The sequence below is a fragment of the Ambystoma mexicanum genome, chromosome 12, assembly GCF_040938575.1.
Source record: "Ambystoma mexicanum isolate Mex_15411 chromosome 12, UKY_AmexF1_1, whole genome shotgun sequence".
In the NCBI taxonomy this organism is placed as follows: Eukaryota; Metazoa; Chordata; class Amphibia; order Caudata; family Ambystomatidae; genus Ambystoma; species Ambystoma mexicanum.
The window spans coordinates 764,573,517-764,598,052 of record NC_090936.1 but is presented as its reverse complement, the minus strand read 5'-3'; the positions used below and the strand labels follow the sequence as shown (position 1 = coordinate 764,598,052).

General features: G+C 45.0%; 1 protein-coding gene across 1 annotated transcript in view; it reads left to right on the top strand.

Moving 5' to 3' along the window:
* IL17REL (interleukin 17 receptor E like) overlaps window positions 1-24,536 on the top strand; it is a 747,013-nt gene that overhangs the window by 502,791 nt on the left and 219,686 nt on the right. Inside the window, exon 10 of the mRNA XM_069629260.1 lies at window positions 20,738-20,901. Coding sequence (XP_069485361.1) covers window positions 20,738-20,901 — 164 coding nt within the window. The remainder of the gene's footprint in view (window positions 1-20,737; window positions 20,902-24,536) is intronic.

Sequence of the window (24,536 nt, the reverse complement as noted above, 5' to 3'; positions counted from 1 at the left end):
TTGTTTTAACATTCATTCTGCATCTTGGTTGAGCACGGTTTTCTTCTAAAAATATAGCCAGTTCCGATAGCTCTGTTTCGGCTTGTTGATTTCCATGCTACTATTCGGGCTTCGGGTCTTAGTCAAGCGGGTGATGTTTTTCCTCAGATCTTTTTCTTTTTTCGTACCAGACTATCATATGCGTGGGCATGGGTCTTTGACAGTTGGTTCGTGTTCGTTTTTCCATCCGCTCTATAGCCTTCAAAGAGGGGTGTATAATCGATTTTTTTATTTATTTTTGGGTTATGTTCCAAGTCCGAGATCAAGTCTTTTAGTTTAAGGTTTAGTCCTTCGATTTTTTCCGGACGTATCTTAAGTTTGACTCCTCTTCTTGAGAGCTGTATGTCTTGCTTGTACATGAAGATCTTATTATTGCTGATGTTCCTGCAGGTAAGTTTCATCAAGTTGTGTTCGCTTGTGATGGTTGGGATCACCTCTAATTTTACAATATTTGGCGACAGGTTACTTGATGTGCATATGTAATCTAGAGTTTCTTTTGTCTGGGCACCCTGCCATGTTGTTCGAGCCGAGATGTCCCCTTGGACTATTCCAATTAGTATCAGACAGTCTCTAGATTGTATCATGTCTCTCCACCTTATGCCTCTTTTTTCCTTTGTTGTGACCTCCGACAGATCATGTACCAAGGCCTGATTGCCTTTGTCCAGGCATATACAGTTTAAGTCTTCCACCAGTACGCAAATCGGATCCCTCCACTTCTCTCGCTGCTCGTCTAGTATGCATGCTATTTGTTCTGGAACGTTTGCATTGTTTTCGTTTCTGAGATTCCAGTGCAGGTTTAACAGAATCAGGACTCTTGGTTTGTCTGTTTCTGCTTTGTCCAGTTTTATGGCCTTCATTTGAATGAAAGGGGAGGGGCTGTTTGTCTCCATCACCCTCCAATTTAGTTCATTTTTGATTGCCACCAGCAGCCCTGACATGGGGCGACCTCTTTTTCCTTTGCTTGCTGGGTTAAGTATCACCAAATAACCATCCAGCATAGGTGGCTGTAGTAACCACGTTTCTTGCAAACACAGTGCTTTCAAGTTTTCCTTTTGTAATTCTCTTGGAGTAAAAAGATGGTTGAAGCCTCTTGTGTTTCAGCTTCCCTGGGACCAAGACTCCTCCTTCTCATTCTCTGGTTCTTATTGTACAGGCAAAGCATTATGTATCATGTGAGTTAGTGGTCGTTGGATTTCAGCCACAGGATAGTATTGGTTCTAAAATGTTGGTAGGACTGGTCTGTTCTCAGTGTAGGAGGCAGGGAGTTCCATAGTTTGCCCGCTTTAACGGGGAAGCTGTTACCACCAATCGTGGATAGTTTGAATCTGGGGTTGGCCAAGCAATCCCTATTTACTGATCTGGTTGGTCTTAGGGAAGTCTGTTTGTGGAGTCTCTCGGAGAGGTAGATGGGGGTGGCATTAGTGAGAGATTTATGGGTAAGGCACAGGGTTTTCAGGAGAATTTTGTCATTGGTCCGGAGCCAGTTATTCTGTTGTCTGCTCTCAGAGATGTGGTCTCTTCTGGAGATGCCTAATGCCGCTCTAAGGCCATATTTTTGTAGGGTTTGCATTATTCTAATGATGGATTTGTTAGAACCTATGTAAAGAGCGTTGCAGTAATCGAAGCGGGACAGGATGAGGGCTCTGACCAGGATGGTGCAACTGTTGTTAGAGAGAAATGGCTTACCGGTTCTAATGAGTTTACACGTTTAGGCCGTAGAGGATGCTAGCGTACTGACCTGTTTGGAAAAGGAGAGAGTGGAGTTGAGATAAAAACCTAATGTTTTTACCTCCTGTGCTACTTTGATGAGGTTACCATCAATTATGAATGAGGAGTAATCAGGTCCTAGTTTTATTAGGTTATTGGGGGTACACAGGATGATGATTTATGTTTTATCATCATTCAGGCACAGACCATGCATAGCCATCCATGCCTGGATGATGATGTACGCTCTGTTCACCAAGGCCAAATCCTTTTCATAATCCCCTGAAAGTGGGAGGAGGATCTGGGTATCATCTGCATAGGTAGTACAGTTGATAACGAGATGGTCTAGATCATCAAAAAGGAGCTTGGTAAAAATGTTGTACAGTGTGGGTGAGACACAAGACCCCTGTGGAACACCGCAGCTGATGGGTGTAGGGTCTGCAGCTGCTAAGAACCAGAAGACCCTCATTGTCCTGCCACTTTGGAAAGATCTAATCCAGGTGATGGCATCCTTGGAGAAGTGTGCTGCTGTGCGAGGTGGTTGCATAAAATTGTATGGTCCACAAAATCGAACGCAGCTGAAAGCTCCAGGAGGAGGAGCAAAGCTGATTTACCACTGTCAATGAGCTCATCGACTTGGGCCTTGAGATCGATGAGGGCAGTCTCCGTTCCATGTTGTGGATGGAAGCCTGATTGTCTGGCTCCTAACAGGTGGTGTAGTTCTAAATATTTTTGTATTTGCGCTTAGGCCACCCTGTCTAGGATTTTTAGAAGATAAGGCACTATTGTAATGGGCCTATAGTTGGTAGGTGTTGACAGATCTAGAGTTGTTTTTTTCAAGAGTGGGAGTACCCATGATTGTTTGAGGTTAGCAGGGATGGTGCTGGTGGCAAATGAAGCATTGATAAGCTTGGTTATGAATGGTGACAGGTCTCGAGCTGCATCCTTGATGAGCTGTGCCGGGCAGAGGTCACCCTGACAGTTGGATGGTTTGAGGGACAGTATAATTGTTTCTACCTCAAGGATAGATACTTTGGAGAAGTTGAATCGGGTAGGTTGGGCTTCGAGGGCGTTCCCAGTTATTTTAGGTGATGGTTGGTCCTTTAAAGAGGCTTTATTTTTAGATATTTCTTTTTGTAAGGTAGATACTTTATTGGCTAGTGCATGTTGGCTATCTGAACACCATTTTTTATCTTTGATACAGGTGTCTGGTATTGTGATGGGAGTCTCTAATTCTTCAAGAATAGTAAATCATTCCTTAATGTTGGAATTAGCTTGGGAGATACGAGTGTCGTAGGATGCCCGTTTGGCTAGGCAGATTTCTTTTTTTTAGAGGGATGAAAGTTTGGTAAGCTTTAGTTTGTCGGCTTCCGATTGTAGTAGTTTCCAAGCAGCCTCACAGTTTCTTTTTTGTTGTCTTAGGTTTTTTAGAAATGGTGTAAACCATTTGTTCAGATGGTTTTTCGGCTTGCTTGGTCTAAGTTTGAGGGGGGTGATCTGATCCAAGGAGGAGGCCGTCATTTTATTATACGCCTTAACCAAGCACTCTGAGTCAGTGCTGTCAGAGAGTGAGTTAAGGGTGGGGAGTAAAGCAAGGATAAGCCTGTCCGCTGTGGTACTCTTTTTATTTCTAGTTAGTGTAGGTGGAGCCATAGGGGCCGGTGTGGGCGGGGGTCAGTTAGTAGAAAGCGTAAATGAAAGTAGGTAGTGGTAGATCCAGGCTAGCCGTGAGATGGAAAGGATATTGGCATGGCAGTTGTAGTCTGCCACCCAATCTGCTATTCTACCTTTGTTGTGGGTAGGGGTTTTGCTTATATTTGCCGTTGCCAAGGCAGGCCGGTCCAAGGGGGCATTGAAGCCCAAGTTAAGGTCGCCTAGTAGTAGTACTTACATTGATTTTTTTAGGTTGCAAGATAGAATGGTATTAATGTCTTCCTCAAATGTTGAAAAACCAAGGTGAGAGCATAGAGCCCTGAGGGACACAGCAGGTGGAGAGTGAAATGAAAGATAAAAGAGCACAATTGGACCTGGGAAGGTTGGTCAGAGAGGAAGGAGGTCAACCAATCGAGAGCCATGTCTGTAATGCCAAGGGTATCACAGAGTCAATTTATAAGGGTGGCCTGATTGACCATATCAAAGGCTGAGGAAAGCTCAAGAAGGATGAGAATGTAAGGAGAGTTGGAATTAAGATTAGAGACCAAGTTCATGAGTGCATTTTCTGTGCCTCCGACTGCTCTGAAGCCAAACTGGTGGTCATGGACCCAAGGGGTTAATGGACATAGGACGGTAGTTAGCTGAACAGGATGGCTCGGTAGAAAGATTTTTGGTGAGAGGGTGCACAAGGGAGTGCTTGAGGAGTAGCGGGAGGGATACAGTAGCAAAGGAGTGGTTGCAGAAATCAGTCAAGGCTGGAGCAAGGGAGGCAATGCTGTCCTTGAGAGTTCTGGAGGAGCAGGGGAGCGCCTATTTGGATAAGACTTTCATAGAGCGGACTTGTCTAGAGACGTCATTAGGTGATATGGGAGAGAACAAGGAGAAAAGGTGGGAAGGGTAGAGGGCGGACAAGGGAGGCATGTGAGCGGTTGAGGGAGAAGGGATTGGTGTAGATGTGAGTGAGGACAGGATGTTCTGAGTTTTAGTTATGAAGTGAGAGGCCAGTTCAGTGCAGAGGGCCAGGGAAGACAGAGGAGAAATGGAGACTGCAGTAGGATTGGCAAGTTCCTTGCAGATTTTGGAAAGTTCAGCTGTGTTGTTAGTGGCCCCCGAGATGTGGGCTTGCATATAGGCCCTATTCTTTGAGTGGATAGTCTGTATTGCCTTTTGTCAAAGGATGTGCGCAAAGCCTGACTCTTCTGCTCAGCAACGCTGCACTAGCATTTCAGAGAGTTCATGTTGGAGTCCTACCAGATGTTACACTTGGAGGCAGGCTTCATGCAGATCCTCATGAAAGGGGCAAGGCTGTCAAGAGGGTTTGGAGATAGAGAATTGAAGTTTAGTAAGGGCTGTGTCAGAGTGATGGTCGGTGGCAGGAGTGAGAGGGGGAATGAAGTTGACGGCAAAAGCAGAAACTGACATTCGCTTCATAGGTCGAATGACAGAGAAGGAGACTGGCAGTGGGGGTGGGAGCTGAGCAGGGTGGCCGAGGAGGTCCAGATGAGAGGACATGAGAGCATGATCAGGCCAGGAGAGAGGTGTAGTGAGAGGGTTTGAGATGGGGATTTCTACTGAGATGAGACCATCCAAGGGGTGTCCACCTTAAACTCCTTTAATTGGCCACGCTGTCCAATTTGCTCTCCAATGGGCCTATTGCTCTGAAATCATTTATTTTTTCTTTTTTAAATAGGTATTTTGATGTGTGTTAAATGGTATAAAAAAATCATTTTCTTCGAAAAATGTGTAATACTTTAGAGAAGCATAATTCAAACATTAACTAATGTAGGTAACAGAAGAGTACTGAAGGTCTATGGTTAATGGAAATTAATGCTGTTGACTTGATCCACAATTCTAAAATGCACCACTGCAAAACAGCTATGTGCAACTTTAAAATGTGTTTTTGTCAGTTTTCAGAAAATAGAACTGTTGCAGGTATGGATAGAACCGACGTGGGGTGTTTTAATATACAGCCTGCAGAGAGTGCAGAAACAGATTAAGAGAGAGCATCCTGCCTCCATGAAAGCCCATGTTTTGATCCTCCAACCAGATAATCACTGTGTCCAGGGCCAGGGCATGGTGATATAAGATAAGGTGCATTTGCAGAAGGGTTTTTGGGGAATGTTGACCTACTATGATGAGCCCTCCCCTAGCCCCCCCACACACATTAAGAAAGGCTCTGGCAGAATGTTTACTGTCACATTTTTTATAAAAGAATATAACAGTTCAGAAATAACTGTTTGCCGAACGTATTCCCGTTGCAGTGCTGATTGCTTCCATTCCTTACTTTGGGTGCAAAAGAATCTCTGGGGATGCAATGTGTGTCCAAGAACTCAGGGGCGCGCTGCAATGAGTCCATCATACCCCCACCCTGACTGCTTTCTTGATTGTCTTCATCCACATGGCTGGAACTCAAGAGCACTACATTGAATACCTTAATTTCCATGTGCCAATTCCCTTCATCCCCACCCTACTGAAAGCAAAACACAATATTCTGCATTGACCATTATCACAAGGTTCTTCTTGAACACATGGTTCTATCTCCCTGTGTGAACTCGGTTTCGTTGCTCCATATAGGGATAACACGTTTGCAGTGGGAAAATTGCAAAAATACACAGGAACACACTTTAATAGATGCTGGATGGCACACAAGACATGACGTCTATGGTGTTTACCCCACAATGGATCCCTCCATCTCCAAGTGCTGTTTGCTTCCTTGTTCTCCCCATTTGTACCCAAGATCACAAGGCAATCTCAGATGTGGTTAAGAACAACCCACCCTCTCCACCGCCAGTCTGCAATGCCTTTCATAGCATACTGTATATGCAATACCAATTGGCACTTTTGTGGTAAAAACCAGTAGTGAGAACTGGAAAGATGTGTTACCATGGTTTGATTATTAATATCATTGATTATGTGTACTTGTTGGTAATTATATGAATCAAACTTTGATGGTGTGTTGTGTGCTCAGGTAGTGTGGCAGTAAACCCTGATCAGTTAAGTTTGGATTTTCGTTTTGCTGAGATTCTGCTGTTACTGCTTTCTACAGTTTCTATTTGTTTTGGAGGGGAAGTTGGGGCTTCAATCCTTGCTCAAAATGCATAACGTAACACAGGGCACAGAGTGCTCATGGTGTGGCAGTGTGGCAAGGGAAGCGAGGGAAGCTGCAGCATCACATCTGAGTTGTGAGTGGTGAAAGGATTTCTGCTGTCTGTCATACAACGTGATAGACTGCATGTACGACTGTAACGCTAACCTGGTATCCACGGGGACGTCACTCAGCCTGTTCTGACCTCTTACGACCTCAAACCCTTCCCTGGCATCTTCTCGACTGGAGACTGGGCCTGAAACACAGGATTGGTAGAGTTTAACTCCCTATTGTCTCTGTGTGCTTGAACCCCTTCTTCACCGGGGTCTAACCCTTCCCTTTGATCCACAGCTCACCCTGTTTTCTTGGAAAGTGTGCTCTCTGTCCTGCTTTCAGCATAGGGGCGCGTTGATTGATGTAGGCTCGTTGCTGCCTAGTTACTTCACTGGCAAGAGTCCGACAGGTAAGTATAATGAGTCTTTTGAACAGTTCTCTAACTTCATTCCTTTCCTTCCTTAGAAGATGGCCGGCATCCGGTGATGGCGAGGTGCTGCTGAGATGAGTAGCACTGAAGGTGAGTGAGAGCACGATGCGCGATGCAACCCTTTAGTATTTGTATTGAACTGAGTTCTTTTTCTGGGTCTTTTAGGTGCCGCGACGTTTTCAGCGTGGATGCCAGTTATGAAGAAGAAATGCGGTGAGTAAGCGCGGTATGCGGCGCCTCTAGATGTTCCCACGCTAACTTGGAGTATCTTTTCCCTCTTGCAGATGGATGAGAAGTTCCGGAGACAGAGTTCCCACAGAGCGGCTGGGATTCAGGTAAGCGTTTGAAGCTCGTACAGTCTTTAAAAATAAGCAAAGATTTGCTGAATGCTTACTAATGCCTTTTTTCTGTTCTTTTCCCTTTTCCTTACGAAGCGGCGTGCCGGGATGGGAATGACACTGCCGAAGATGCCCGCAGAACAGAAGGAGCGATGAATGATGGGCAGAAGCGCTGCAAGGTAAGGCTGTTCCTAACGGTGTTCTTGTTCTTGCAGGAGCTGAGTGCAGAAGAAAGATGCAGGCCTACTGGCGACCGATCCGAACACAGTGAGTGTCACGCTGCAGGTGCAGAAAACACAAAGCATGTTTCTCAGCCTGGGCGTGGCTTAAATAGTCTCTGGGTATCCCAGGTGTCTCTGGGCTGAACCACACCCAAAAGACTAGACTGTACATGCAGTTCTGGGAACTGAAATATGTGGGGGCATCCATCTTGTCCCCATCAATGCACTACAAGTCCAATCCCCAATGTTATCCTATGGGAGTGAGTGAGTCTGGTGCCACAAGCACCAAGTCTGACTCCAAGTGGGTCTTTGGAGGGATGGGGAGGCCCTTGAGGGCCATGTAGGTGGCCTGGCTCCAGCCTGACATCTTGGAGGGCTGGGGACATGAGGGGCAGGAATCATGACAACGACCTTCGTAGTGGAGCCAAGGTGTTACCCCTCCCCCGCACATATGTCACAAGACTGCTCAATCTCAGATCACAAACTCCTCGAAATGGCCATTGAACTTCCATTGTCTTGGTTAACAGGCGAAGGCAATTCGCAGACTATTAGAATTCTTCCTCCCCCTTTTGTTGCTAACTCTGAGTCTGTTAATATAGAACAAACTGTTAACAAACAAGCAGCGGGAACATTATTTTAAAACAGAAATAACAGCTTACTCTCCCCTTTCTGATGTCTCTCTTCCTCAATCTGGCAGACACCCTCTGCTCCTGCATTCTAATCATCGAAGACAGTGGGAGGAACGAATCGAGTGCCCTTGTCAATCTCAGTGCAGGCAATGTAGCACAATAGCAGGACATTGAAATCAGAGTGTGCTGGTTTGATAGGCTTGTCTCTCCAGACATAACCGAAATTTCTCTTTATGATATCGACTCATTTTCCACCAATACTACGACTGCTGTCTCCTCCCAGACGTTTGTCAGCAATGCTGAGGCACATGAATATGGAAGTGGTGGAGGACTATGACAAAAGTAAAAATACATTTGAGGAAAATTGCATATTGGTAACCCTATATTAAGGACTGAAGGTTTGTTAGGCTTCTGCCATAATAAGGAGCGACAACGGTTGAGTAGGACTTTCACTGTAATTCCTCCTTCATGAAACACTTACAATCGGCAACTCCCTTTCCACAACCTTGACTCTTCCCCATTTTCCTCCCACTTCCCGCCTGGTGCCTCAGCTGTGCTTTAAAGGCACAGAGGCTTGTAACATGACCCCGGGACAAATGTTCTGAGGTCAGGTTTAGCATTCTTCCACTAGGCGCATGGGCTTTCTTATGGCACGTTGCAGGCGAACCCAGGTTTCATTTGGTCTCACAACCTTTTGGTCTCTGGGCAGGTCTGGTAGTATTTTTGCCACTCCCTCCGGGGAAGTCCATGGGTCATCACTGAGTTCCTTCATCTCTGGATCGCAGTTTGCCGGTGGTGCATTAGGCTCTTCTCTTTTGATGAGGTGCTTGAACTGTGAGCTGTTTCTTGTTATTTCCTTGGTTGCGTTTTGCGCTGTCACCATGGATCCTTTGAGGGCTACTACCCTGAAGGAGCTGGGCAAGTACCTTGCATCCATCTTCCTGCTTATTGTCTGTTTCACCAGGACTTCATCCCCTATCAGGAGCTCGTTGGGCAATGCTCTCCTTCTGATGTCTGTGTCATGTTTGGCCCGCTCTTTCCCAATGGTGTCTCTCAGTATGACTTCTTCATCATCTCTCTCTTGATCATCAGTGTTTCTCACAAGTCTGATGTGGACCTTGTAGCACAGTATTATTTCCACTGGTGGCATGTTGGTGGCTTCATGGGGTGTATTTTGATAGTCTCTGAGCATCCTGCCCAAAGCTTGATGTGGGTTAGTAGCTTCAATGTATGACATTTGGATGGTCTTCTTGATCGATGCCATGAAGCACTCTGCCATCCTGTTGGCTTGGGGCCATCTGGGCTTGATTTTCTGATGGGTGAAACCCATGTGCTTTGTGAATGCTGTGAAATAGTGCCCATTGAACAGGGACCCATTGTCTGACTTGATTGTTCCGGGTATGCCCCATTCACTGAATACCTCATAGAAGATGGCGGCTACCTGGGGGTATGCTGTTGTCGCCACTTTCTTTACAACCCGGGGGTTGACATCATCCCAGAGGCTGTCCTTCAGAACAGCCTCTGAGTCACCCAGCCAGGCCTGTGTTGCTCCCCACCCTGGTCCACAGAGATGCAGGGGCTGATGCTATCCGTTGCATCGAAGGGGAAGGGACATTCTGTGCAGCGTCGTGGCACCAGCACCCAGGTACAGCCACCTGCAAGGGCACCTACTGTCACACCATCAGTGTGTGATGCCACAGCCCAGGCCATCAGTTCTCCAGCCCCTACTGACCCAAGTGGTCCAAGCCACTCAAGGTCGGCAAGACCTTGCAAGAATTTCAATGAAAAAAGGTTCAAACACTGTTTGACAGGCGCTCCAAAAAAAGATATTTATTGGATTTCAATTATTAGAAAGTCTGTTCTTTTCACAGATACAATTAAACACATAAGTAATTATCAAATGTTTAGACCCTCGACACGTGTTTCCCCACTTTTAATTCAGTGGTTCTTCAGGAGGTAAGCTGTGATTGAAACAATAATATCTGCAAATAAATATATATATACAAAGCATTGTGAACAAAATTGAAAAATAATGAATATAGTTTTCAAGACATGATTCTGGTTGGTTTTTGATCAACAACATAGTTTAGGTATGCACATTTATGCTTCAAATTATCAAATTTGTGTTTCAGTCAAATTGTGTAACCAATCTATTAATTGTCATGTGCATTCTTCCAAATATAACCAACAAAGTATGAAAATTCAAAATAAAGGAAATAGTGGTTCTTACTGGTCAATTCTTGTTGGTTGTTTCTGCAAATAGATCAACTTGGTTTCTCTGCAAATGGAATTCTGATCGTATATAAGAGTATCCTTCATATATATAGATCAACTTGGTTTCTGTGCAAATGGAATTCTGATCTTATTGAAGAGTATCCTTCATATATGTAGTACTGAGCAGTCCCTGTTGGTAGCAAGCGAGAACCTGCAGTTTAAAATGGATTTCTGGCTGTTAGTGCTCAGAAATATTACTTTGCAAGAAGGCAAAGCGTGCAGTTGGCAAACAGGCTCAGTCCCAAGGCACGGCATAGGAGACCCACACGTCGAGGAAGAGGAGCTTTAGTGATGAGGAGCTCCAGGTCCTTGTGTACTACGTGCAGGAACACGAACACAACCTGCTTGTGCGGGCAGGGAACACACATACGCCTGCCCAGGATATGGCCCTCTGGCAGTGTGTCGCTGATCTTATTTACTCCTTGGTCCATGAGCTGCACCCAGCTTCTGATGCAATGAAGCATTGGTATGACCTCTGGCGCCGAGCCAAAGATAAGATGGGTGCCAACTACGCCTCTACTGTTGTGATTGGAGGTGGGTCACCACGAGCAGACGAAGAACTCACTCCACATGAGGAGATGATAGGTGCTATGATTGATGTGGAGCAGATCCAAGGTGTGGGAGACCTGCCAATTTATGAGGCAATGTCTGGTGAGTGGTGATGCGTGTGTGTGTCCAGGACATGTGTATGTTGCTTGGATGAAGTGTGATGATTGTCTGGCAGTTCTGGATGCATTTGCATGACTGCAATGGGTGAACCATATCATGGTGGACTGACACGTGCTTGTTGTCCTGCAGACTGCATACGCACAAAGTGCTGCACACCGTGACAAACCCAATCACCACACCTGCTCACTCCTTCCATGTCACTCTGTCCAGGCTCTCTTGGCCCTCTTCCTGCTCCAACCTGTGATGGAGGATAGCCTGTGACAATCTTGCACTCCACACTCGCCTTCTCTCCGCACATCTCTGACGTCTCTGAGGGGTCACCCTGCCAGTGGCACCTCCTCAGCGGTATTCTTCCTTTCCTCTCATTCCCCCAGTAGCTCACTGTCTCCAGAGGACTGGTCATACCTATGGTGGGGTGCTGCAACGGCCTCAAGCAAGGTTTCTGTGCCTCTACTCTCTTCCCTCTGCAACTCATCCTGACCTGGACTGTGGCGATTGTCCTTTTGTCTTGGTGCCAGGTATTGTATCTCCGTAGGACTGTGATGATGGCACTGGCTCCCAGTGGCGATGACTGTTCATTTCCAATCGCTGTGCATTGGCCACAGGGCCTTATGGGTCCTGGTGCTGCAGTTCCTTCAACTCCATCTTCCAAATTCGCTTCCTACTCATGATCTTTGATCATTCCTTTCCTACTTCTCATAGCAATTATTTGGTGGTTAATATCTATCTTTCCCTGGGGCCTCTGACTGGTACGGCCTCCCAGACCTCAATGGAACTGGAGGTAGACCTTCTCCAGGTCTGGTGGCACTTCTGATGCTTCCTCATGTGTTGTGCTTTCTCTACCTCCTCTTCCGTACTGGAGTCCTGTATGGCTGAGAGAATGCACTAGTCACCTACCCACACTCTAATCTCTGACATGGGCCTCTGAGCCACCAGTTGTACCCATGAACTGCCTCCCTGCCATCCCTCACATTCAGTAGCTGTTTACTGTATCCCTACAACCCTCTAGCAGCAATTGACACCTCATGTCTGCACATACACTTCCACCAGCCCGCTGCATTTTCATTGCTGGTTATGTACTTGTATTTCATTGGTATGCCATTCCCATATACTGCACTGCCCACTCCCACTTCCAACCCCAGGTCTCGCCTTCACCATGCCTATTCACTCACGCGATGTAAGTGTGACCTGGCCTCATGGGATGGGTGTGCCTGGCTTCACTCTATCCACTCTATTCACTCCACCACCCTTTCATCGTAGCACTGTGTGACACTTGTGTGTATTGAGTTTGTGATTTACATGTCGTGTCATATCATGTCACATCCATTGTACATGGCTATGGGACAGTAGTCAGCAAGTTCCATGTCATGCGGTATTACAGTTCAGGCATGGCTATGCTATGTGGCATATCTGTCTTTGAATCTGTGATATTGGTGTATGAACTATGCCAGTCAGGTGCTCATGTGTGTAGCAGGTGCTATGCACCATGCACTACATGTTGTATTTAGCTCCTCCACACACGTTCATGGCTGCTTTCATGCTGCCCTTCACTTGCATTGACACTGCATACGTGCAGGAGTTTGTGACATTGTAGGTTGATGTGTTGCATGACGACATTGTGATGCCTATGTGTGTGGGCTATGCTATTTACATGGCTCTTCATGTATTTCTTTTGTCCATGTGCAGGTGATGAGGCACTGGATGCAGAGGAGGAGGTGGAGGAGGAACAGGATACTGAGCTACAACCAAACACCAGTGGAGGACATGGTGTGGTAGCCCATGAAGATCCACTGGTGCTACAGGCCATCCTGGCCCTGACTCACTCTGAGTCAACCTCTGAGGAACCATTTAGCTGTGGTGGTGAAATGGATATTGGAACCTCAGTGCCGTCGCAGGTGAGTTCATCGACTGTGGGTGATGTTGCATCCCAAACGTCTGGAGGAAGGGACGACCCTTAACAGGGCCAGTCAGTGTCGGTACGTCCATCTGTGGGGGTTACGGTTGGAGGGTAACTTTCCACAGTATTGACTCCTGTTCCTGAGGCAGCTGATCAAGGGAGGGACGGTGTCATCACATCAAGAGCCAGGTACCCTTGGTCCAGGCAGGCGTGTGGTCCGCCAACGCGGTGACCGCGTGTTAGCTGGCAATACTGTGTAGGAGCAGTCCATGTATGCATTTGCACAACAACAGGCTGCTTCATATAGATGTTGGCTCAGGGCATGTGTAGGGTGGCCATTTCCATGATACCCCCAGCAAGACAGGTGGAGCACCAGCAGCAGGCATTGCGGTCCACATGCCCTCACAGAGGCTGAACATGGTGGCTAGCAACAGGAGCCGATGGGCAGAACTGAGGGCTCTGAGCGCATCCATGGATGCAGATGGTCGGGCCCACAGGGAAGCTCTCAGGTCAGAGTATAGGTCCATCAGGATTACACTGACTGCACTCGAGGCATCCAGCAGTAGACTGTCTGAACAGCAGAAGCAAATGATGACTTGTACCATCACGGAGGAACTGCATGCATCCGTGAGGTGTTGCACGAAGACCTCCAAGCAATCATGTTGCAGATGCAAACATCTCAGTGCTGCATAGCCACTGCCATGGAGGACCAGACCAGGGCTATACGTGGTGATCCTTCCTTGCCACTACCACATTCTGGTGCAACACCAGAGGGTGGTGACATTTGCGACAGCTTTCCCAATCCATGATAGCCGTGCGGCCCATTAACCCATGGAGTTTTTATTTTTTAACATCCACACATGTGGGTGTTGACGTGAATCCTGCACCTCCTCCCTCCTGGGTGGCCTCCCAGGTACTTGTTTTTTGTCTATTGTGCATTTGTGTGACAGTGTGTTGCTTTGTGTGGCAGCCGAGGGCATCCACTGTAGATTCCAGCTGGACCCATGTAGGCTTGTCTCGTGTTGGTACCCTCCTTGTTTATGCCTTAGGGTCTGGACACATATGCCACTCCTGCTTCCCCTTTCCATGGGCTTGCAAGGAGTGCAGCCTGTAAAAGTAACTTACACAGTGGCATTGGGCTTCCATTATATCTGTGGGCAGTCTCAAGTCCGACCTGTGTATACACCCCTAGTGGGATTCATGATTGTTTGTCCAGTGCATGTTTAGCATCCCTTTTTGTTTGTACATTGAGATCCTTTGTTCATATTACATCTTCATGTATTGGCTTGACTATCTCCATTATTGTTAGCCTGCCTGCTGTATGCGCTTCCCTGCACCCTTTGGTTAGCAGTGCCACACAAATTTACAAGGGTGGCATGTGCAAGTCACGACACATTGAGGCACATGTGCTATTATGTATGGTCACGGTCAGACGGATTCACTCTTGGGTCCTGTGCTTCCGGTATGTTGTACTGGACAATTTATGTTGCTGTGTACATTATTAGATGAGTGAGAGTGAGTTAATTCTGTACTTGTTCTGTTGATTGTTTCGCGCTTTGTGACAGTGGTGTTATGTGTTGGCCATTTATTTCTCAGTTTGGACATTGCATGCCATGGCATGGTGTGTCAACCAGGTAAATTGAAGTGTGGGAGGGTTTAGGTGACATACCACCATTTGGATGTGTACTTTTGCATGGTGTTAGTGGACTTCTCCATCTTCCATGTATACCTTTTCTGCACAACTGATTGAGATACTTTTAGTACTAAGGGATGTACACAATTTAGCACTTCCAAGGACACATTCCCAGGGTGTTAATGTTGGGACAGATGAATGTCCCTTTGTCATCATCGATTGTCACCTGAAATGTACTCTAAAGGGGTTGGATTTTAGGTGAAAAATGGTGCCACAAGCTGGGTACGGGCAGCCTCGCCATGTGCCCTTTACCCTCCAATGCACAGATGCCGTGCATGTGGTTGGGGATGTGGGGGCACCACCATGTCCACCAGTACGCCATGCCGGGTTGCAACGTTGTGCAAGACACATGCTACCACGATGATCCTGCACACTACTGATGGTGCATATTGTAGCTCACCACCAGAGTGGTCAAGGGAGCGGAAGCGTGACTTTAGCAATCCAAATGTGTGCTCCACTATGCCCCTACTTGCAATATGGGCTGCGCTGTATCTTACCTGGGGTGGTGTGGTGGGGTTCCGTATTGGCGTCATCATGTAGGTGCTCGGCGGGTAGGCACTGTCCCCTGTGGAGGTGGGATGGGTTGTCAGTGGTGTAGTTTTGTTTGTGTGAGACATGCATGCATTTGCAGGGCCATTTTTACTCACCCATGAGCCATGGGTTGCCATGCCTCCCAGCTTCCAAGGCCCGGTGTAGGGGTGACATTCTGAATATGAAACTATCATGGGTGGACCCTGGATAGTTGGCATATACAAAGGTAATGATTCCCTTGGCATCACATACAACCTGCACGTTGATGGAATGACATTGTTTGCGATTGGATAGATGTGCTCTGTGGCCCTAGGTGGATATAGGGCCACATGCGTGCAATTGATGGCACCAAGCACTTTAGGAAAGTGCACCACCCTGAAAAGTCCTGGACCACGGCCTGCCTTCCTGCAGGTGTTCTGGGCATGTATATGTGCCTGCGGACTGAGTTGTGTGCAGTCATGATTGCCAACACCTGGTGTAGGCAGCGTGACTGCGTGGCCTGTGAAATGCCCCCGACTATGACAGTTGTCCGCTGAAATGACCCAGTGGCCAAAAAAGTGATGTGAAGTCATCTTCCCACTCCGTGACCAGGTCTACTATGATATGAGGTGGAAACCTATACCTGCCACAGACCTGGTCATCAGGCATCCCCAAAAGACTGGTCCTGGGTAAATAAATGCATGCCCTGGCTATCCTCCTCCTCCTGCGGTGTCCCACGATCACGGCTGCGAAAAATTGTACATTCATCGTAGCTGTATATGTGCATTGGCTTTTGCATGCATTTTTCATGCATTGTTTTTAGTGTGCAGTGATGCCTACTCTGCGTTCGCGTGGCGGACGTGTTTCCGGATTAGCGCGTCTTTTTCTGTGTGCCGGAGAGCCCTGTTCAATTCCATGAATACCTGTTGTTATCGCGTGTGTGGGCGTTGAAAGTATTTTACTTTGGTACTTCCCACGTAACGCCCACATTTAAGTTTGTTGTTCCCCAATGCACATGTTCCACCCCTTTTTTAGGTGACTGCGCTAGACAGTATGTGCCTTCACTGGGCGTCACGCGCAAGGCATTCGTGGTGTCGCAGTGACGTGTTGGACCCGCGCAGATTCATTGCAAGTCTCCGGTAAGCCACACACTAAGTGTTCCATGAATCAACAAGCGGGCGCATGAGTGGGTTTTGTAAGCAAGCGCCCGTTTTTCAGCGCTATTTTATTCCATGAATCAGGGCCTTTGTATGTTGCTATTCAAAGTCTTCTCACTGTCTTGTTGCACTGGGTTATTTAAAGGGTGGTTGCTTGTCTATGGTACAACCTCATCAAATAGCAATTTCTTACTTCTTAGATTATACGTATTTCTGTTTCAAAATGTACAGTGCATTAGACAGTTAATGCCGCTTCCACACTTCCTCCAAACCGCTGACAACTGCACTCACCAGAACTCTGTTATGCTCTGTGGGGCTGCTGGGATTAAAAGGCTGCAGTGTTCTTCCTGGTGTAGCTGTTAGACATGTCTGGAATACAACAAGGCTCCACAAATCAAAATGTCCCTGCCAGCAACTGCACTCACCAGCACTCTGCAGGGCTGCTGGGATTAAAAGGCTGTGGGTTCGCTTCCTGGTGCATCTGTTAGACATGTCCATAAAAAAAGAACACAGCTCCACAGATTAAAAAGTCCCTGCCAGCAACTGTACTCACCAGCATTCTGCAGGGCTGCTGGGATTAGAAGGCTGCTGGTTCGCTTCCTGGTGCATCTGTTCGATATGTCTGGAATAGAAAAAAGACTCCACAAATCAAAAAGTCCAGCCATCAACTGCACTCACCAGCACTCAATATCTACTTGATTCTTACCCTCACTAAGCTTCCTATTTCCCTGAACATTATCAATCACCTAAACATCTACTTATCCTCTCTCGAAAAGGCATCCAAGACTCTGCCCTTGATTGTATCAGGTGCTAACTATCAGGCTGGCCCTTCTCCATCACATGAATCACTGACATATCCACTTGCAGCCGCAAACCAGTGAGCAGATCAACAGGGCCTGCCCATGGCTCACTTCTCTTCATGTGCTACACTTCCCATCATGAGAAATAAATGTCTTCCTTTTGCTTCTTTTACCACCTACTTGTTGAATGCACACACATCTTCTTCTTCCTTTCCATAATCCCAATGCTATCCTCCCATATATCTAAGTGTTGCTGTGTCATCTGGTACTGGATAACACTTCTGCCTAATGTTAAACTCTTTCAAAACCAAAGTCATCTATTTCACAGTTGCCAATGGTCAACTAATTGTTCCCGTCTTTTAGTCTTTACCCATGATCATCTTACTTCTTTGATGTAAGCAATCAGGCCATCCTCTTGAAAAGTGATGTAAGCTTCAATAATACATTATCGTTATCTATTAAAACATAATGTCCACACCTTTCTTCATTCCGCTTGTCCTTGACTGCTATAATAGCCTCCTAGTTGGTTAACCACCAAATACTAAAATATGCTACTTAAATTACTCCTTTTCTTAGTCAAATCTATTCATTGTTTGGCATCTAGCTAACTCTTTCTTTTTACTTCCCAACGTACACCTTGTGATCCTTAACCATTTTAAATCTGATATTCCTTTGGTATTATTTCTGCTACTAATGTCGCTCACCATTCTTTGTCTCCAATGCTGGCCCGCCCTGCCACCTGATTTGTAATTTAAGTGTAAATACATATTTATACTGTGGCAGCTACCACTCTAGATGTCTAAAGTCTTGTACAAAGTTTATATAGACCCCATGCTTGGCTCAACTAGACCAGTGATTGTGTAAATGCAAAGCAAACATGGGGAGGACGCAGAGAAATTCTGGATGGGCAGTAGGCAAAGCTCACACTGAGGGAATGTATGAATACTAGGAAAATACAGAAAAGGTTAGTTTCTTATTGGGTATGTGGGATCCTGCAACTGATAGATCGAGAGAGAGATCTTTTGGCAGTAGTAAGGTAAAGGTGATAAGCCAATAATAGTCTTCTTTAAAGTAAATGATATATGCTCATGCAGTCCCTTGAAATAGGGATGCTGTCACATTCTGTAATTTTGTACATTTTTTCCATCACAATCAGTGTATTCATTTTGGGACTGCCATGGCTTGTGATTTTATCACACCTGTTCCAAGGAGTGAATCTGTGAGGTGGAACCTGGAGAGATGGGAGGAAAGAAGTGTAAAAAATATATAAAACTGGATCAAATAATTCCTACTTGTAAATGGTCCAATGATGACCTGGGTTTCACTTGCCAATAGGTATTTGTATTATGGACCTGAGAGGCAAAGGTGAAGGCAAGTAGCATTCCATGTTTCCAAATTATTGTGGCATAAATTGGAATTACTTTTCTAGAGGATTTTTTGGAGATTTTACCATAAACCATGTTCAACCGGAATGGAAAAAATAAATGTCGCTAAACAAGCTTTACATTGCCATAAACCATGCTCACACCGAAGGGAAACACTATTTCTTATGAGATGTTGCCTAGCGATGAAGCCGTAAACCATGTTAACCAGGAAGGAAAACAAAAAAAATGTTTTAACCAGTCCCGACACGAGAACAAAACTTGAGGTCCCTATGTGACCTCGAAAACCATGTTTCAAGGCCACATTTCGTAAAACCATGTTTTTATTGAGGAGTAAGTTGTTTCGACAAGAAATGGTTACAATAGAAATAACAGTGTATGGGCTGTTTTGGTAGAGGTGCCTTACAAAATATGGAATGTTATTGAATGATTTTTATTGATTATTGGTGATATGGAATGCAATAAGCTACACTTTGAGGCTCTCCTATCGATCTCCTGCTACTATTGATAAACATGTCCCTACCCACCTTTCTGAGGCTATTATTGAACTAGCTGTTCAATTTTGTCTACAAAGTCTCCTTAATTGAGACAACTTCTTGACTAAAATATGGGGATACCCTGCTTGACTGATCATTTGCACACTTGAAAAAACCCTGTAGAATCTACATTTATTACTATGCACCCCTAAAAGTCAATTCCAAAATAAGTCCATTGATGTGCTTTATAAATCCTATAGAAGATAACAAAACATAGCATAATGGCACCATCTGCAAGGATGTAACTTACATATGAAACAATCCAAGATATTAATGCGCTTGTATCATTTTTAAATTTAAATCTAGACTTGATATATGACAGTCAAAACCTACTGGCTTCAGCAATGCTTCTTTGTGTATTGTTTATGCTCCTTGATCTTTGTTTACCATAATGACTGGAAGGTTTGACATTTTGACACATATGTGGATATGTTGGTCTGCAGGGATCCATTGCTCACAGGGATGTCTATATTACAGGGGTGTTAGCCAATTCTCTCAGCTATTTTGTAATTTGGGTGTTTGGTTTGCAACAGGTCTGTATATAGATACTCAAATAAATAGGCTAACAAGCAGTTGTTTTTTTTCAATTGAAAACACTAAACATTTTCTTAGACTGCTCTACTGCTCCAGCAAGGATTCACTTTATGAATGCTTTTATATATCGTCTACTTGACTGTTGCAATTGTATACATCTTGATTTATCAAAGAATAATCTTCCCAACTCAAACTTTTCCAAAATCTAGCTGCCAAATTGCTATTTCATTTACTGGCTGCCTGTAGTCAAACTGAATGAATTTAAAACTCTGTAGGCCTCATTACAGTTTTGCCAGTATCACACCGGTAATTCTGGTGGGATACTGGTAAAACTGCCTTACCATTTCCGCTGCCAAATTCCTGGGATATTGCAGGTGTCTAAGACACCATTAAGCTTACATCCCATGGAGTCCTATAGGACTCCATGGGATGGTATTGCTGGAATTACTGACACTGGTAGTACTGGTGATTCTGGCATTTATTTGTCGGTAGGGGCCTGAACTCAGGGCAGGTCAAGCCTGCCAGTAGATCACTGCCCCCACTGGAAAACGTGCGTTTCCCCAGTCCGGAAAAAATGCTGGTGCCCGTACTTGCATTTTCTCCAGACCAGGGAACTCTTAATGAGCCCCTATGTATAGCCCATTTTAGTTATTATCATAAATGACCTTAATGTCTTTGCAGCCGTTTTACATGGTATGCCCAAAGTAAACAGCTCAGACCAGTGCCTCCCAATCTTCTGAAAATATTGAAGTTCAAATGTAAACATTGGGGAGGGTGCTCTTTCAGTGTGCCAGCGCCAACGTTGTGCAATGGGATATCTTTACATCTAAGGGCTCTGGAGAATCATCTTAAGTTTAGATAACATCTGAAGACCTTGTAATTCCTGAGATAAATACCTACACCAACTTTTAGGATTGTCTGATTTTGACATCAGAACCCATTAAGTACTCCTTTGAGGTGATTTAACATGCTGTATCAAATATTCATCTACCTACTTAGCCATTATTTGGTGCAAGATGTTCACTTTTATTTATTTTTTAACCTGATTTGTTCAAAGTATGTTATGTCCCTAATGCATTTCCATAGCTGAATTTAGATAAATGTCAATGATTTGTTTTCTATATTTATTTAGAATCCGAAACACTCTGGAATGGTGTAGTATATCATCCTAACACTCAGTCCCTAGTGTGGCAACCGGTCTGTCCAGTGGAAGGAACCATCAATCTATGCCAGAAGAAATCGTTTATTGATCAATGTCTAATTCTACCCAACTCTTCCAGGCCATCTGGTTGGAAGGTCAGTAAAAGTGTTAAATATATGACTAGAATCAGTGGACCACGGCAGCATATCTTGTATTTTAACATGTATAAGAACATCATATTTTGGTGTTCTTTCACAGGTTATCCATAATCACACTTGGCTTTTATCATTCAGTGGATGGAACAATACTACCAAAATGAACAGTATTTTCAAATAAACATTAGTACCAGTGAAGGTCAACCAGAATGTAACAAGCATTCTGATTGGCCCTTGCCGGGGAATTACCAGGCCGGGAATCCCTTGCACGCACGTACCTGCCTTCATTTGTTCCCGGTGGGGGGGTGTGGCGGCCCGCTTAGTCAATGAGGAGGCTCAAAACGGGGCAATCCCCGCTCCGAGCCTCGACATGGCTGGAGGCTGCCTTCGTCCCCCTCCGGGGACTCAGGTATGTTTTTTTTCCTCCACCTCCCTCCCCTGTAAACTATCCCCTCCTAGCCCTCTCAACCCCACGTACCTTCTTTTTTCTTCTTTTCTCTAGAGCGAACGCACTGGGAACACTTCTGTTCCCAGCACGTCCTCTCCCGATGGCCGCCATGGAAAGGAAAAAGCGGACTACGTTTTCCCTTTCCCGGCGGCCATTTTTTTTACTTATTTTTTCCAGAAAGAAAATGCAATTAGTACCCCGGTCTGATGGGCCGGGGTACTAATAGCAATAAGCCCCTCGACGATGGACCAATACCGCCTGTGGTAATGCCCCAGGGGTGTTGTTGTAACTATGGGCCCCAGGGGCATTACCTGGGGTGATATTGGCCCGCCGTCTCGGGGTTCATTGCTACAATAATGCATTATTCTCAGTCTGTAATAGGTCGTTTGTTTGCATCTGACATGCTCCTCTGTTTACCTCCATGCCATTCTGCCTCACCTTCATTCAGTCCTGGGATAATCGCTCCAAGATTTTTAAAGCCGTTATTTTTTTTTCTGCTGTGTTTTTTACTGAGGTGTTTAACACAATCATCTGACTTTGAATGTGCCATATCTTAGCTAAATATCTTGACTTAGCATTGCTTCTGATTAATGAGGTATCACCAAAAGGGCTTACTCCTATGGATGGGTACTGTCTGGATGCCTCTGATAAGAAAATTGTTGTAGGTAGAACAGTTTTACCATTTGTTGTTAATAATGGAGGTGGTGAGAGTTCCTCACCTGTAATTACACCCTGTTGTATACCTCTTCAATGTCACTTGCTAACTCTGGTGTGAATTAATTATCTGGTAATGTGCACTTGGATGCATATGTGATACTTAATGATAATCAGCCTGGGGAGTTAATGAGGCTTGATAAGTCAGTTGAATGTTCCCAAGCTAATGGTCCTTCCAACCCTTCTGAGCATAAACATAAATGTGTGTATCTTAATTCCTGTTCCTTACCAAGCATGGCATTGACATATCGGATCTTATTCTCGAGAATGATTTGGACATTGCTGTATTCTCTGAGAAGGAATAGGATGACTGCAAAAAAAGGTCTGACCTATACATTAAGTTTGAACCTTTTGTGGCAGGTAAAAGACTTTGGGGGCTGCAAGGATGTCCCCCGCAACACCCTGCCAGCTACACTGTACAGTATAGTGAGTGGGGGTTGCAAGGGGAAACCCCTGCAGCTGCCCGACAAAAAAAGTAAAAAAAAGGACCCTGCAGCGCTGGTTCCTGATCACGGAAGTGAAAGGGAACTGGCGCTGCAGGGACAGAGTGTGTCTTAAAAGGTAAGTATGGTTTGCATGGGGGTATGTTGCGGTGTGGGTTGGGGTGTTCTGGGGGTGTGGGTGGGGGTGTGTTGTGGGTGTGGGTGGGGGTGTAGGTTTGTAGGGTTTTTAAATGTATGTTTGCATGGGAAATGTACAAACCTTTTATGGCGCGTACATTTCTCATGCAAACTTTTCAGTTGCAGACTTTTCAGCGACGGAAAAATCATGTAGATCCTCTGAGACTTGGATCTATGATACTGTGAGTACAAGATTCATATGCTAGATGCAGTGTGTTAAGGTGTGTTTTTATTATTAAACATAAAGTAGACACATAGCCTAAGAAGTGGTCAGCCGACACGTGTTTCGAACCCGAAGCTTCTTTCTCTAGGCAGGTCTTGGATTAAGGAAAGGAGGTTGCGTCGTGAATCACTGTGTGGCAGATAACTTAAGGGTTGTACTCATAGGATTTAATGCTGTAGTGTTCGCCAGGATTGCTGCAAATGACTGAAGAGCTCTTCTTAGACTATGTGTCTACTTTATGTTTAATAACAAAACACACCTTAACACACTGCATCCAGCGTATAAATCTTGTAGTCACAAGATCCTATGAAAATCACTTGCTGCAAGGTAACCAGGAAACCCTACTATTTTCATTACCAAAGGTGCTGGGTTCACATTTTCACACCTGTGACCTTGCACAAAACAATACAAGGTGAACCGAACAACAACAAAAACCAAGCTCAGCACAGGAGTGTTTTATTCTAGAGCCCACATTTCTCCTCTCTGGATCTATAATACCTCTGGCCCTGATCTAGCATTAGCTCTTCCACCAGGGTATCGCATTATATGAAGGAACAGGACAACTGGTACTAGGGGGTAGCAGAGATATGTTCTCCTCTCCTAACATTTACAAAGCAGACCTGGAAGAGCCTGAAGGGGATGAGTTGCTGCTAGTTAACATACAGGTTAATCCCTGCACCACTTTCCATCTCATTGTGCTGTATGGGCCCCCTCACAATGTGCCTGACTTTGAGGAACAGTTTTCTTCAATGCTCTATTCTTTCATCAAACCTTCCTCCAAGACTATTATAGTTTGAGATTTTGATCTATAGTTCAGAGACCAACGCAATCATCTATCACTCACTATTAACAAATTGCTGGACAATCTGTGCTTTGAACAGGTTATTAGAGAGCCCACACATAAGGGAGACAACATACTTAACTGATTGTTTACTGCCGATATTGCAGGCGTTCAACCGAAAGCCGAGGAATTCCCCTGGTCTCATCTATTTTTATTTACTATGCTTTTCCTGTACTTGACCTTCAAATTAGATCATATCCACCTAGACTGTCAATAGTTAAATACAGCTTGGGGAAGTTTACGGCTTCCACTCTTGAGTCTTTTTTCTGGAATCCTTAATAATTTGCCTCGGAACACTTCCCCTGATGAAATTGCAGCTTGCTATCATCTGTGTTTATCTTTAGCTCGGACACGTTTGTCCCACTGTTGGATATATTTTGGGGTTATAGCTATTACTTCATTGTATTTTTTGATTATGGTGGTATTTTCATAGGGGTGAGACTGATTTCAGAATACTGCCTAATAAATATTTTTACCAGGATCACGAACAACAAACAAAATACTATTCTTGAAACACTCAGGATAGATGGCTCAGTCCCTCCTGTGGTATCTTATGTATAATATGACACTACACCCTTTTGGTTGAGTATCAACAATTTTAAAGCATGCAAATGAAATACTAAACATTAGTTCAATATCTCTAGATAAACAGCTCACGGTGGCTACTTTACTTTGAGATATTCCTTACTGCAACTCTGTCTCCTTATGCATTTCAAATAAAAGGGACTGCATGCAGAATGCATATCATGAGACTAGATTACATTTTGACTTTGTATTTTTATCATAAAA